This window comes from Equus przewalskii, chromosome 5 (assembly GCF_037783145.1).
Source record: "Equus przewalskii isolate Varuska chromosome 5, EquPr2, whole genome shotgun sequence".
NCBI lineage: Eukaryota > Metazoa > Chordata > Mammalia > Perissodactyla > Equidae > Equus > Equus przewalskii.
Window position 1 is genome coordinate 18,352,326 of NC_091835.1, and position 16,617 is coordinate 18,368,942.

The window sequence follows — 16,617 nt, forward strand, 5'->3', positions numbered from 1 at the left end:
AGTAAGCAGGAAGTCGAGGCTGCTGGAGGCTGTGGCAGCCAGGAAAGAAGAGGGGGAGACGACTAGTGGGTAATGGAGAGAGATGGGAAGCCGGGCTGGTGTGAGAGATAGTGAGGAGACCAGATCTGGTGCAAACTGGGTGAGCGCAGTCAAGGGTGCCCCCAGGGCCCTGCTTCGGTAGCTAATGGATGCCATTCACCACACTGAGATCAAGGCAGGAGACACAAGTTGGGGTGGGGGTGGACAGTGTGTGCAACCTTGAGGTCGTTGGCTTAAGGAGCGTCAAGCAGAGACATCTGGTAGGCGTGTGACTCTAGTGCTCAGGAGAGCGAGCAGGGCTGCAGGGGTACATTTTAGGAGCCACCAGTTTGTCCAGAGCCCTCAAAGGCACTGCACTTTCGTTGGGAGAAGAGGTAGAGTACATGCTCAATATATATATATATATTTTTTTTTTTTTTGAGGAAGATTAGCCCTGAGCTAACATCTCTGCCAATCCTCCTTTTTTTGCTGAGGAAGACTGGCCCTGAGCTAACATCCGTGCCCATCTTCCTCTGCTTTCTATGTGGGACGCCTACCACACCGTGGCTTGACAAGCGGTGCCGTGTCTGCACCAGGGATCCAAACCAGCGAACCCCGGGCCACTGAAGCAGAATGTGGGAACTTAACCACTGCACCACCAGGCAGGCCCCTGTATATCTTTTTATACTTCTGATTTTTAAACCACGTGCAGTATTAACTATTCCAAATGTAAATAAAAGCCTTCATTGTTCCACTTTATTATAAACCAGTGATTATTTAGGGACTCATTATGATAAAACATTTCTGTAAGGGTGTGTGTGTGTGTGTTTTGAAGACGGGCTCTGCTATTTAAAATATCTGAAAACCACTTTTGTAAGAAAACGGTCTTTGCCCTACTCTTTCCCGAAGGCAGGGCTGGGAGGAGGGACGCTGCAGGGAGACAGCCCAAGCAGCAGGGGGCACTGCAAGCACCGCTTGCACCTCCGCTCCACACTCTTTCTCTCCGCAACGGCGGGTGACGGTGGGGGCCTCTCTCGAGGGGTGGCTAATCTAAAGCCTGATCCCGGATGTGGACGAGTGTCTCCTCCCCCGCGGAGGCGCTGACCTCTAGGAGGGTTAGAGAAAACAATGGAGCTCTCCGTGCCCCTTTCTGCGCGGGCTGGGGCGGCGCGGAAGACCCAGGTAGGGGAGAATTGGCGCCGGGCGTCGGGCGGGGCGGCGGGCAGCCCCGGGGCGGGCGGGGTCCTGGGAGAGAAGCGAGCCGGCGGCCTGAGGAGGCGACTGACTGAGCAGCGCACCCGGGGAGCGAGGAGGCGCGGCGGAGCTAGCGGGCCCAGTGCTGACAGATCCGCGGGGCGGCCGGCGCGGCGAGCGAGCGGGTGGGCGAGTGCGGGGCGCAGCCATGATCACCTCAGCCGGTGAGTTCGGCCGCCGCGGGCGCCGAGAGGGAGGAGCCGCCGCGCCGGCTTTTAGCTGAGTCAGGGCCGGTGACTGAGCACCACCCGGCGGAGCGCCGGCCTGCGCGCCGCCCGCTGCCCGAGGCCGCCCCCTGGGCTGGGGGCTGGCAGCCCGGCCGGGCTTCTCCTCTTTGCGAGTCCGCGACTCCCTCCGGCTTGGGGCCATGGCGCAGGGTCGGCCGGCCCGGCATCCCTCCCAGCCACACCCCCGTGCCCGAACCGAGGGGCTTCCTGGGCTCCTCTCCGACCTCGAGGGCTTTCCTTAATTCTGTGGCTCCCGGCGTTGGCCCTGTGGGGCTGTTCGATCGCACTCCTTCCCCGCAGGTGGCCGGGATGGGATGGTCCCCCTGTGCAGTCGGACAGTGAGGCCGCCTAACTGCTCCATAAGTGCTTCTGGACCTGGCCCGGCTCCGTCCTCCTTAGAGGGAGATCTGACATTAGATTGGAGCGGGGCGTTTCTGGGTCTATTCCGCGGGTATTCAGCTAAAGCATCCAGAGAACTTTTGTGTCGGGTGAAGACGGTATAATGCCTGAAGGCAGCATCGTACTGAGAATCAACCGCTGGTTTTGAGGCTGGGGGCTCAGTAAATGACTTTTCAGGAGTCGTGGGTGTGTGGAGCAGGTTTCAGGCGCTAAACCATGGTATACGTAGATTCCTCTAGTGACATTTGGAATGGGATGAGCTCTAGAAGTCCAGTTTCCAGTGGAGATTTTTAAGCCCCCCTCCCCGCAGATTGCTTTGCATATAGCTGTCCACAGCCCTGCCGCTTTTTTTCTTGCCTGCTTACACACCCTTTTCTCGGCCTGTTTTGCTGTTCACTTGTCCCACTGCTGTTTTGTTGGAAACAAGCTAGTGATCAGAAGACTGTAACTTGTCCTTGTAAAGAGCGCCAAACCATGTTTTCACGAAGATTGCTTGGAATTTGTGGAGATGCTGGGGAATGTAATAGTTATTTTCAGAGATTTGAAGAGCTGTCCACCTGTACTTTGAATTAGACTTTTGTACCCAAGAGATACAAACGATTGGGAGATGAATTTTAGTTCAATATAAGGAAGAGGTTTTTCTGTCAGAGCTCTTTAAAGATGAAACAAGCACTTTCTTGCCACCTGTAAGCATAGGCCTCATTCTGTCTCACATCCATTCGTTACCACTGCTGCTGCTTAGCCCAAACCACGTTCAACTCTGGCCTGGGTTATTGTAACAGCCTAAGGACTATTTTTCCACCATTATCTCCGTACAGTCTATTCTTGTTGTAGTCAGAGTATTCTTTTTAAAACGTTAATCACATAGTGTCATTCTTTTGCTTAAAATCCTCCAATGCTTTCCATTATGTTTAGAATAAAATCCAGACTCTTAACGGAAGAGCACCATGATCTCCTTCCTGCCCTGCTCTGTCCTCTCTTCCCACTCACTACACCCTGATCACACTGGCCTTCTTTCGATTCCTTGAATATGTAGATTTCTCTCCTGCCTAGGGCCCTTGCACATGTTATTCCCTCTTTCTAGACTCCTTTTCCTCCAGTTTTCTGTTAGCTTGTCAATCTTTAGTCTCAGCTCAACTGTTAGTCTTCCTGATCATTCTATTAAACATGCTGCCTCTCTTTCTCCCTTCATTATGGTGCTGTAATTACTTTATTTGCCTGATTGCTATCTTTGTCTCTGGTAGAATTTTGGGCGGGAAACTTGTTTTTTTCCATAATTCTTAGAACACTGCCAAGCAGATGGCAGAAGTTCAAAAGTATGTCTTGAATGAAGAAATCTGTCAATTAAATCAATAAGTTGGTCCCTAGAGTATTTTAAGTAGAGACTGAAAAAGCATGTGGTGGGAATATAATAGAATTTAAACCTATTGAGAGTGGCAGGAGTAATAATTTTTGAGGTCCTATCCTGAGACTTTGTGGTGATAGTAGAGTGTGTATTTGTTGCTATAATTTGTTCCTTTTACTGGGTTACTTATCAGCTTCTGCTCCAAATCTTTTGTCACTTTATTTCCTGTCCTTTGGCTCACATTGGCTTAGGATCTGTCCCAGGTGCTAAACAGGCTAGCGTCATGGTTCTGGTGGTTCTGCGTTCATTTATTCACCAGGCACTTGCTAGGTACTAAGAACACAGTGGTGAATAAGAGGTCATCGTGTACTGTTAAGTTTATTAAGAGATTTGACTTTGAAAGGGAGTGGAGAGAGAGAGAGGTAGTTGCAGTAGGGAGATGTGAAATTGAGTGGGTTTTTGTTTTTTTTTAACATAATTTTCCTTTATGTGCCTAAATTATGCTAGAAACCTTTAAAATCTTTTTTTTTCCTGCTTTTTCTCCCCAAATCCCCTCAGTATTTAGTTGTATATCTTAGTTGTGGGTCCTTCCAGTTGTGGCATGTGGGACCCCGCCTCAACTTGGCCTAACAAGCGGTGACATGTCCGTGCCTAGGATCCGAACCAGCAAAACCCTGGGCTGCCGAAGCAGAGCGCACGAACTCAACCACTTGGCCATGGGGCCGGCCCCCATGTTAGAAAGCTTTAAAACAATAGTTTCCTATTCTTTTTTCCTCCCTTCCTCATCCTCAGAGACATCCATTTTCAGCTTGTAAGCTGTTTCTTCTGAAGCATACCTCCATATTCATAAATAATATCCAAATATTGCTAAAACTTGATTCAACAATTTTAGATAATATCTGCTGACTTCCTATTATGGCGTAAGAGATTTTTTATCCTTAAACCATCCCCATTCCCTGTCCCCTACCCTCCTTAACCAAAGGAGTGTTCTGTTTTGTTTTTAAGATGGGAAATATTTATGTATGGAGTGTAGAGTATTTGGTTTAGTTGTGTTTCATGCACAAAGGGTTTATTTCTAAGCCAGGACAACCATGTAACAATTTACTCCTAAGTGAAACCACACAAGAGAGTATAAATATCCATCATTTCTTTTGGTAAAAGCAGTTCAAACGCTTTTGATTCATGATAGGGAATGGGTAGCCTTTTTATTTTGATGAAGTGTTCTGAGATTTATGATCTGTTCTGCATTTAAAGCATTCTTGTCTATCAGCTATTCCACATCACTAGTTCATGACATCCCTCCCCTCCTTATTGATTGCCTTCTTTAATTTGTGTTCTCTCTGTGCTATCAATTCAGCCTCTCTCTTCTGAACTTGTCATGCCAACCTAGAGTACCAAGAAGTTTTTTTAATCTGCTTTTGTGATTTTAGAATAGTAGTATGCACCATGACATAGTTTTGTTTGCTAAATTTTGTATCCTTTACTGTGTGGCTGGCTGAAGACTGCTGAACTATTTGGGAGACCTACACTTATCAGTTAGAAATAGCTACATCTCCTAAGTAAAGTTGCCTTGACACTTTTTAATCAAATCACACTTTCAACTCAGTGTTCCAGAACAGATTTAAGACCTACATGGAAAACATTTATCTGAGAGACAGATATAGTTTCCTTTATGGTTTAAGGCCAGTAATTTCTCCTTTTTTGTAATAATCCCTTTGACAAATGACTGTGTTTCAAGGTGCATCTTTTGGAGAGGACAGTTGTTTCCTTTACTCTCCAGTATTAGTACTAACACCTTGAGGTCATACGGGGAACACTGTGCTTGCGTAATGGAAGTCAGAACAAGATTGCTCATCATTTAGCAAAGCCTTCTAGGTTACTTGTGATATGAAGGAGGTGCCTTAATTTAGGCATCTTGAAATAATTGAAATACTGTTTAACTGTTGGTTGTGAATAATTTTATTCTAAAATTGTGTGGGAAAGTTTCCCATTTTGGTCAGTAAAGTAGGCCAGTGATTCTCAAACTATGGTGAGCATCAGTATCACAGGGAAAGCTTGTGGCTCCCGTACTGGACCCTATCTCCACAATTTCTGAGTCAGTAGATCTGGGATGGGGCCAAGAATGTGCATCTTTAACAAGTTCCCAGGTAATGCTAATACTATTGGTCCAGGGACCAGGCTTTGAAAACCGTTGAATTAGGCAAATAATGTGATGTATGTGGTGTCAGGAGAGTTTTATAACGTGGTTAATTCTTAAACTTTGGAATATAGACCTTTACAGTTTAAAGAAAAATAATCATTCCTCTAATGAAGTCACCCCTCGGAAAATACTTATTTTGTCCAACCATCACATATTTTTGACTAAGTGTTAGTTTCTGTCTTAGCATATATTTCATAATCATGATACACCTTTTGTTTTATAGCTGGAATTATTTCTCTTCTGGATGAAGAAGAACCACAGCTTAAGGTATGAATTGAAGAAAAATTAACTGGGCTTAGTATGAATACTGTGAAACTCTTTGAATTTAGTGATATCTGTATATCTTGCATCATTTAAAATAGCCATCCTACCCAGCCTATAGCCTGTTATTGAAATCTAGCCCCAGAGGACAGAATTTTGGCAACAGCGTTTGGTTTTCCTAGAGTTGAACAAAGCTAAGACAGATAAACCTCAGTGTGGCACCCGAACACCCCCTCCACCAGTTTCTTTATCAACAGAAAGCACAAAAAATTGTTTCTTCTGTGTCACATATTTTAAAATTATTTTCCATTGAAAAAAATTTGAAATATACTTCAAGTTGCTTTAGACACCTGAATTCATTTATATCCAGACTAGCAACCTGCAGTCAATCTTGTATATTCAAAGAAGAAAAATGTTGTTCATGATAAGGAATGACATCATATGGTTAATCTGATGTTTTATGATTGAAAACAGAGGGAAATGTGTACACCCAAGATAAAATATGAGTCAGTTGGTAAATTTTTATATTTCTCATAGATTTACAGTTCTAATAAACATGACTGAGAATTTGACCTTTGATTTGTTGGAAACTTGTTAAAGGAACTGTAATGGTAAGTCTGTCTCAAAATTGAACTTTGGTTTTATCTTTTACAGGAATTTGCACTACACAAATTGAATGCAGTTGTCAATGACTTCTGGGCAGAAATTTCTGAGTCTGTAGATAAAATGTAAGAAGTCACTTTATTTATATAAACTGGAATAAGGTAGACCAACTTTTGTTATTAATCCGTGGATGTGGGTCTTATGGCTTATAAATCAGTTTGGAAGTTTGCTGCTACTAAATTGTGACTTGAATATTCAGATTTAGGATTTTTAAGGAAAACCACAGTTTGAACTAGGCCTGTACTTCTTAATTTCTTTCAGAGAAGTTTTGTATGAAGATGAAGGTTTCCGGAGTCGGCAGTTTGCGGCCTTAGTGGCATCTAAAGTATTTTATCACCTGGGGGCTTTTGAAGAGTCTCTGAATTATGCACTTGGAGCAGGTGACCTCTTCAATGTCAATGATAACTCTGAATATGTGGAGACTATTATAGGTAATTATCTTCCACCTGGTAAGGCTTTATCTTGTCGACTTCTTTCTTCTCTAGTCCACGTAGCATTTGTTTTTTGAATTACTTTTTGATGTTACCAAATTTCATTTTAATTGGAAGTTCATAATCTTTCTACAATAACTTTATACAGGCTGAGTTTTTAGATCTGACTTCCAATTCTGTGCTTTATTATATTTTGTCATAGTGAACAGTAACATCAACAACAGTAATAATTAATGAAGACACTCATTTCACAAAACGTTATAAGGATGAATCTAAGAAATTATTCAGAAACAGCTAACTTAATCAACACAAAGATAGTTATCTCAGTGATTATGATTATCTCTAGTCTAGAGCATACTGCAATATGAACAAGTTAAATCAGATGATTATGAATAACAGAAATTAAATGATAGCAATTTATAGAGTTGTTGCTAACGTAGGAAACCATTATTGAGTATCTCTGTTATGCTAGGCACTGTGCCAGTCATTCTTTATACCATGTTTTATTCCACAGCTGCCCTGTGAGGCTAGTCCTGTTTTACAAATGAGAAAACTTGGGTTTCAAAATGATAAAGACATGTGGCTATTAAATAGGAGGGTCACAATTTAAAACTCAGGCTTACTTACGTCAAAATCCATACTGTTTCTACCAGTAACCATTGTTTTCTCATTTGTTTTACTTTATTTTTGGAGTGAAAGGGTAGCACACAGGCAAGGCTTTTGATTATCTTGTGAGTTGAACCAGCTATGTAAGATTTTGTAGCTTTAAAAATGTTTCAAACTCCTAATCTAGTAGATGAAAGAAGGGACTGCGTACCCTTCAGACATGTCTTTATGAGTATCAAGCTTTAGATCATAGTACAGAAGAACCCAAGGGTGTGTCCTCTTGTCAAGAGTGTATAGTGTAGATATTTTTTTTGAGTTGCTAATTAAGAAGAGATCATTATTTACCTGAACCCTTAAAAGGAAAAAGTTTGTATTCTCTTTCAAAAATTGGGAAATGCTGTACTAGGTGGTCCAAAGGGGTACTTGCAAATGTCCCTGAAGTTCTAAGTAGGATTCTGTGTTCATGTTTTTCAAGTTTTTGCTATGATGGTGTGAAAATGTTGCAAGTAACTTTACTGCTGTTGGGGGTGCATTGAATTGGAGTTTTCATCTGTGAATCCTATGGAAAGAACAGGTGGTTTTAAAGAATAGATTGTATCATTTGAAACCAGATCACCTTCCCTACATTAAGTTAGAAATAGGGGATTAAATGCTCTTACCTCTTTTCTCTTATCTGGAGGATTTTTTTTTCCCCACCACCATAAACTGATTTTATTTATTTTGGAAATTCGTATAAATGGAACCATACAATATTTACTCTTGTAAGTCTGCCTGAAGGATTTTTTTGATGAATGCTGATAATATTTTCCAACAGTGATCTCCAAGTGCTTGCAGTGCTACTATTTTACAAATCATGCTTTTAAACAGGACTATGGTCTATGAAGAGCTTTGGGGTGGTAGATGCCTTCCCTGTCTTTAAACAGTGTTTATCATCGTAGCTTGTAGAAGGTGGTTGTTGATCAACAGATGAGTTCTGTATGCTTTTCTTTGTGTGGAAGTGGGGTGGGGTTTACCCTTCTGTTTTGTAGGGATTTTTTTAAATGTCAGTGAGATTTGTAAGAGGATACACAAAATAGAATTTAGGGAAGGCTTCCTAGGATCTTAATGAATATCATGAACAGTACATCTAGAAAATTCAAGACCAGTAAATCTTCTCCCAGTTATAATAAGACTCCAGCTGGGGATGAGGCTAGATTCTGGGATATAGTTATGACATAAACCTGGTAAGTGAGAGCATGAATTTGAAACCTGGGAGGTACATTTTTTTCTCTTAGTTATAATCTAAGGAAAACTCCCTAAATGTTAGAATTCTGAGATTCCTCTTTAATGGGATGGGGTGATGTTTCCTCACTTAACTGCATTTGGTTCAAAAGCTCATATTAGGGCCTGGTGAAGATTTTCTGCAGCCAGACTTGTTTAAGCCCAACTTTGTGACTGCCACCTTATTCTTATTAACTGTACCTGAACCTGCATAGTTTTACTTGGATGGACCTTAATGTGGTATATTTCACCTTATAGTTAGTAGAAGTCCTCTGCTTCCCTAAAAGTATAGACCCATTTAACGTGGGCCATCTAGTGGGTCAGCAATTCTATGTGCTAGTTCAAATCATTTCTGTTTCCTAGAGCTATCGTATGCAACTAATTAATCTTGTCCTTGTACCCTTTCTTCTCTTTAGAAGGGAGAGTGACAAGCCAATGAGTTATAGAGAGGATAAGTATGGTATTTATCTTTCAACTTGAGTAGCTATTTATCATCCTTATGAAGGTGGAAGAAGGATTAGGGAAATTCCCTTTTTTGGTTGTTCCTAAAAAATTGAAAGTGTGATTGCAAAGTAGTAGAAGTTATAAACAAACTTAAGTGTTTCTCATCAGGTGCACTATTGGCACCCTTCAGTGTGTCGCCCCATCCTCCCCATTAACCCAAATGATTGTGAAATGTGAAACCCAAATTGTGCATGAATTTTCAACTCCCCGGGAGGCTGTGTGAATAGGTTCCACCCACCTCACATTGAGACAATGAATATTTCAATTAATGTGCTACAATTGCTGGAAAGGTTTTTGGAAATAATTGGAATTGCCTTTAGAACCTGTGGCACATTTTAGGTCATTTCACTGTTATTCTACAAAGATGATTTAGACACCATCCCTAGTCTCAAGGAGCTAATAGTTTCGTTAATGTAAAGAAGTCTAATAATTTATTGCTATGTGATAATTGCTGTAACAGGTCTTTTTAAATATCCTCAATAATGGCAAGTGTTTGTTTCTTGAAAGTGAAACGGTTAGCAGCTGTTTGTAGCCGACTTAGTCAAGTTAAGTAATATAATTTTGGTCAAAATAAAGTAACGAGAGTGCTGGCTCCATGGTTGAGTGGTAAAGTTCGTGCAGTCCACTTTGGTGGCCTGGTGTTTGCCAATTCAGATGCTGGGTGCAGACCTACACACCACTCATCAAGCTGTGCTGTAGCGGTGTCCCATGTAGAAGAACTAGAGTGACTTACAACTAGGATATACAACTATGAGCTGGGGCTTTGGGGAGGGAAAAGAAAGAGAGGAAGATTGACAACAGATGTCGGCTCAGGGCCAGTCTTCCTCACCAAAAAGAATACCTTAAAAAAAAAAAGTAACAAGATAGAAATGTTTTGAATAATATCAGTCTATTAGAATTTGTGTGTAGTCCTTCAGTGTAACCATTATGAAGGAAACAATATTAATTTGAATGTATAACTTCCAGCATTTTAAAATTTGCTTATTTCTTTATAGTCATCCCATAAGTTTTTATGATTATAAATGTAGGCATTGTCCTTTTTAGTAGTTTAGCTCAACTTACAAGGTGATCAGTTATTTTATTTTCTCCATAGCGAAATGCATTGATCACTACACCAAACAATGTGTGGAAAATGCAGATTTGCCCGAAGGAGAAAAAAAACCAATTGACCAGAGATTGGAAGGCATTGTGAATAAAATGTTCCAGCGATGTCTAGATGATCACAAGTATAAGCAAGCTATCGGCATTGCTCTGGAGACACGAAGGCTGGATGTCTTTGAGAAGACTATACTGGAGTCGGTAGGTAGATGATGTGATTTTAGAGATTGTTATTGAACGGGAATCAGCAAAGCAAGTTATCAAAACTGAGAATCTCATGGGTAGTGAAAAGAAAATCTAGTTTAGAAATAATAAGGTGCTCTTTGCCAGATGTTTTACTTTTATATTTATATATGAAGCTTGGCTGTGTTTGTGTTCATCGAATATCTGCTTTTATCTTACCACATTAAGGTCTTGCATGGGGAAGTTATATTAATTGCCCTGCCCTTTTTAAGAATACTGTATTGATAAGCTGCTATTTTAATGCATTTATCATGGCTAAAACTAAAAACTGGATTCCTGGTTGGGGGTGTATTGCAGTAATTATGACAATTTTAAGTCACCTACCAAGGTGGTCAGAAAGGTGCAGGACTGAGTTAAATGGACATTGATCTGCACGCCCACTTTGCCTCCCTCACCGCCAGTCCTCCGTGAGCTGGCTCACTCTGCACTCCAGCCATTTTGACCTCGTCTCAGCTCTTAGATGTACCTGCCCTGTCCCCCTTGCCAGAGTTACTGCCTCTGCTCAAGATGTTCTTTCCTTTCTTTTCTTTACCTGCTTTATTCCTGTCCAAAATTCAGAGTTCAGCTCAGTTGTCACTTGGTTACAGATCCTTTTGTCAATCCCTGCCACCCAGACCCTCCTCAACCACTCCTGCAAAGACTCAATCCAATTCTTTCGTTAATCTCTTAGAGCCCCTATGTTTTGTAGTGTTTACCATTATAGTAATTAGTTAATCATATTATTAGATAGTTAACATCTGTCTTTCCCATTAGATTATAACCTCCCTAAGGACAGGTGCTTTGTGCCTTGTTTGCCACTGTATCCCCAAAACCTAACGTAGTGTTTAGTAGCAGTGGTAAGATTTGTTAAATGAGTGAGTGAATGGACTGCTCAATGTGATAGAATGGCCCTTGTTTTACAGGTTTGTTTTTGTGCAGTTGTAGCCTTTCCTTGTCTTTATGTGAAAAGAATTAAAATACTTGTTTTCATTCACTCAAAAAACATTTTTTGAGTGCCTACTATGTGCCAGACCCTGTTCTAGGCATTGGAGGTATAGTGGCAAACAGCACCAACAAAATTCCTACCCAAATGGAATAATCCATTGGAGGAACAGGCAGTCAAGCAATAAATATATAAAGTGAAGAGATGATAAATGTTTAAAAAAAAGAATAGAGTAAGAAATGCATCTTACTTTGCATCCCAGTGCACATTATGCATATAGTTATAAGTTAAGTTTTATGAAACAATACCTACTTTTACTATTTGTAACTCTCATGTTTTTTAATTATATGTTATTTTTAAAAAAATATTAGTTCCAGGGGCCGGCCTGGTGGTGCAGTGGTTAAGTTTGCACGTTCTGTTTCTGCGGCCTAGGGTTTGCCAGTTCAGATCCCGGGTGTGGACCTACTCACCAATTGTCAAGCCATGCTGTGGCAGGCATCCCACACATAAAGTAGAGGAAGATGGGCACGGATGTTAGCTCAGGGCCAGACTTCCTCAGCAAAAAGAGGAGGATTGGCAGCAGATGTTAGCTCAGGGCTAATGTTCCTCAAAAAGAAAAAAAAGAAACAAAAACTAGTTCCACGGGCCAGCCCTGTGACTGAGTGGTTAAGTTCGCATGCTGCACTTCCGCGGCCCAGGGTTCGCCAGTTCAGATCCTGGGTGTGGACCCACACACCACTCATCAAGCCATGCTGTGGCAGCATCCCACATGGAGGAACTAGAGTGGCCTACGACTAGGATATACAACTATGTAGTGGCGCTTTGGAGAGGGAAAAAGACCTAGTTCCCTTAAGTTCATTTCATTATGCACTGATGGATGGTCCCAACTCCCTTTTTGAAATTATTCCTGTAGCTCTTTAATATGCTTATTTATGTTGAAGGATTTTTATAGGTTTGTATTTCAAATATTGGATATGCTTTGGAGTACCACAAGGTAAACATATATAATCTGGAGTCAAAATTTCCTCAAGGAGAGCACCAGGCAGATGTAGACAGCACTCCAAACTTGAGTCACTCAGAGCTGCAGAACAGTTCTATCACATTGTGTTCCTGGCCAGAGAGTGTAGGTAGTAAGTCATGAGGGAGTCTTGTAGCAAGATTGGAGGCAGAAAGACTTTAGCAGACACAATTGAAAAACGTAGCTACTCAGTCTATGAACAGTTGTATATATCTTTTGATAATGATTAATAGCTCACTTTATTATAGTATACTATGTTCTCATATAGTGATGATCCTTGATGAACACTATGTATTAAATTTTTTCAATCCATTTTTTCTTGAAGACAGGGAAATACGTAATTTTCTTTTAAGATGTTCATCTAAAATGGTTAAAAAGTTTTAAGCTTTTATTGTTTAAAGTGTTTAAGTCTTTGGCTGCCTAGAATCATTAAAGAACATAGGTTAAAATAATTTGACATTCAATTTCCAAATAACCATAATACTTCAGTAACCTGATAATGATGTATTTTTAAATTAACTCTTTCAGAATGATGTCCCAGGAATGCTAGCTTATAGCCTCAAGCTCTGCATGTCTTTAATGCAGAATAAACAGTTTCGGAATAAAGTGCTAAGAGTCCTAGTTAAAATCTACATGAACTTGGAGAAACCCGATTTCATCAATGTTTGCCAGGTAATTACGTTACATTACTTTACACTGCAGTGCTGGGCTGTGCCTCACTACGTTGCATTATATTACATTACATTGCTATAATGGTTTCATACATGTATCTCAATTGATCTTCACAATAGCCCTGTCAAGATAAGATGTGTAGTTTATATTCCTTTTTACTGATAAACTGAATCTCACAAAACTAAAAAGTTATTTTGTTATAATGCATTCTTTCTATGTATTCTTTTTTGATTTTTAAAATAATCTGTGTTTAAGGAAATTTCAGAAACAAAGAAAGTTAAAAAAAATAAAAGGTAGAAGAAAAGATAAAAACAGTACCTATGTTATGTCATTCTCAAAGAATTTCAGAGGCTGGCCCCGTGGCCGAGTGGTCAAGTTCGCGCGCTCTGCTGCAGGCGGCCTAGTGTTTTGTTAGTTCGAATCCTGGGCGCGGACATGGCACTGCTCATCAAGCCACGCTGAGGCAGCGTCCCACGTGCCACAACTAGAAGGCCCACAACGAAGAATATACAACTATGTACCGGCGGGCTTTGGGGAGAAAAAGGAAAAAAATAAAATCTTTGAAAAAAAAAAGAATTTCAAGTGTGAAAATTGCCTTTGCTTTCATTACCCAAAGACAACCAAAACATTTGGGTATATTTTCTTTATCTCTTTTCATGTATGAATTTGCACATTTTTAAAAAATTCAGACAGTACAGAAAATATATAAAATAAAAAGTGTATCTTTCCTTTTCCCTGGTGTACTATGTTCCTATAGGTTTGCTTTTTAACACTTATCATACTGTATAAGTTTTTGTATTTGGCTTAGGGCATAGCATTTTATCACACATTTTGCTATTTTTTTCACTGTAGTCTGTTCTCATTATGTTTTCATTGTCTGTGTATTTAAAAAATTTAGGTTATTACATCCTCTTTTTAAAATGCTTTTTAAAAAATGCTCTTTAAAGCAAATTTGAAACAGAAGAAACTAGAAGAAAAATATCCACATTTGTATCACCCAAAGTCAACTTAACATTTTAATATATTTCCTTTCAGTTTTATCTATATAGGTTTAATAGTTGTTTTTAAAAACTTATATGAAAAAGAGTAGTCCTCTGCCCTCTTCCCCTGTATTTCATTTCTGTTCCTTAGAAGCAGTTTTATTTCTTTGGCTGTTTTATTCCTCGTCCCTTTAGAATTTTTTAAAAATTTATTTTACATTTTTAAAATATTTTTTTTTGAGTAGGTAATAATACATTCACATGATTCAAAATTCGAAAAGGACCAAAGGGTATACCGTGAAAAGTCTTCTTCCCACTCCTTTCCTCTGGCTCCCAAGTTCCCTTCCCTGGAAGCGAACGGGATCAATTATTGATGTCCTTCACCTTAACATTTGTCCGTGCTCTAACTCTTCCCAAACTCTTGACTCTTTTTTGATTGTGTAGTAGTCATTCAGTTGATGTACTTTGCCCTACTGAAGCATTCCCCTATTATTGTTTATTTATTCTGTTTCCATTATTTCCGATTCTTCATTTGTAGTAACTTTGATTATGTCTTCATTTCAAAATTGAGTTATTTGCTACTTAAGAGAACAGGAAAATTTAAGTTGAATTCTTAAAAGAAAAATCCTAACTTTGTCGGATAGTTTTGTTAAAACATATGGCAGATCATAAGAGTAGTAAGACAAATGCTTCAAAATGGTCATTTTAATGCCTCTTGTCTTGGCCCAGCACAAAATAACGTGTGTTGAAGGAATGACTCCTACAATTTATGGTAAAGCAGAAAATACAAGTTAAAGAGCACTTAAATGTAAATTATAGATAAGATTTGAAGAAGCCGAGATTCATTCACCAGCCAGTTACTGAATACTGCTGATTGCAGGGCACAATATTAGGAGCTGTGAATATAATTTGTATGAATTTTGTTAGGGAAGGCAGATGCCGTTTTCAGGATAACTTTGTCTAGTGCCAGAAACAGAAATGGAGTGCTAGACTAAGTAGTTCATCTGCCGCAGTTTGCCTGTGCCTGTATTTTAAGGTTTCCTGTATTGTTGACTGTCACTCTCTAAATATCTTGTAAACAAAGTTTTCAATTATGTAATTGTTCTTTATCTGCATTTCAGTGCTTAATTTTCTTAGATGATCCCCAGGCCGTGAGTGATATCTTAGAAAAGCTGGTAAAAGAAGACAACCTCCTGATGGCTTATCAGATTTGTTTTGATCTGTATGAAAGTGCTAGCCAGCAGTTTTTGTCATCTGTAATCCAAAATCTTCGAACTGTTGGCACCCCTATTGCTTCTGTGCCTGGATCCACCAATACGGGTACTGTTCCGGGATCAGAGAAAGACAGGTATAAGTATCTTTTTCTGCATCACAACTAATTGGACAATCTTTATTTCATTTTGGGAATAGGTAGAATGTTCATGGTCAACATGTTCTAAGAATAAATTTCAACATTAGCTTTCATAGATTGTAAAGTTTTATTAAGGCTGTTGCTCTGTTTTGCACTGTGCTGGGCACGTTAAAGAAAACCAAAGAAATGGATCCTTCTGGAAAGAAATGGAAGTGATTGTCTGATGGGAAGGGCCTGCCAGACAGCATGTGTGCTAGCTACTTAAGTAAATTAAAAATCTCAGATTGGGTAGGTGGGCTAGATTTTGAAAAGTGAGAAACATTCTCAGCTTTTTTTGCTTTTATTAGAACTAAATATACATGTATCTTAGGCTGATACAGTGTTAGATTTTATTTTCCTATATTTTCTTACACATTTAGGCCACTTTTTAAAAATGTTTAACTTACAGTGTGTCTTTGTTATGCCTGGTTATTTTCTTTTTAAAGTTGTCCACATAGCAGTGAGAGTTATCCTTCTGAAACCTAAATAAGATGGCCAATACCCTCTTAACCTCTAGTACTTTACAGACACATTTCCTGTAAGCTCCTGAGTCTTGAAGATGATCTACAAGGCTATGCATGATCCGTCCTCTCCACACCTGCCACCTCGTCTCTTATAAGTTGGATTTTCTTTGTCTGGCTTCTTTTTGTCACTTTCTTTTGAATCCTTTTCCTCTCTTTAATTTTTTTCTTTTAATCGAACAATAATTTAATTACAGTAAAATGCATGTATCTTAGTTATGCAGTTCAGTGAGTTCTGGCAATATAAACAACCATGTAACCATCACCTCTTATCATCCCAGAAACTTATACCCTTCGAGTTCAACCCCCTGCCCCCAAGGGAACCACTGTATTGATTTCTGTCACCCCAGATAAGTTTTGCCAGTTCTTGAACTTCATAAAAAATGGGATCATTTGGCATGTGTTCTTTTGTTTCTGCTTTTTTCACTTAACAGTGTCTGTGATACAGATCTCTGTTTTTGGGGTGAATCAGAAAGTGATTTCTTTTTCTTTTTCGAGGAAGATTAGCCCTGAGCTAACATCTGCTGCCGGTCCTCCTCTTTTTGCTGAGGAAGGCTGGCCCTGAGCTAACATCTTCCTTTACTTTATATGTGGGATGCCTACCA

General features: G+C 40.0%; 1 protein-coding gene across 2 annotated transcripts in view; it reads left to right on the forward strand.

Moving 5' to 3' along the window:
• The first annotated feature begins 979 nt into the window (after positions 1–979).
• Positions 980–16,617, forward strand: part of PSMD1 (proteasome 26S subunit, non-ATPase 1) — a 96,955-nt gene continuing 81,317 nt past the window's right edge. The window contains exons 1-7 of one of the 2 annotated variants that reach the window (XM_008530052.2): positions 980–1,200; positions 5,667–5,710; positions 6,359–6,432; positions 6,629–6,798; positions 10,262–10,467; positions 12,978–13,121; positions 15,223–15,449. In XM_008530052.2, coding sequence (XP_008528274.1) covers positions 1,086–1,200; positions 5,667–5,710; positions 6,359–6,432; positions 6,629–6,798; positions 10,262–10,467; positions 12,978–13,121; positions 15,223–15,449 — 980 coding nt within the window. In that variant the 5' untranslated portion in view covers positions 980–1,085. Of the gene's footprint in view, positions 1,201–1,226; positions 1,437–5,666; positions 5,711–6,358; positions 6,433–6,628; positions 6,799–10,261; positions 10,468–12,977; positions 13,122–15,222; positions 15,450–16,617 lie in introns of those variants that run through there. The other variant, XM_008530053.2, reaches the window with a different exon arrangement.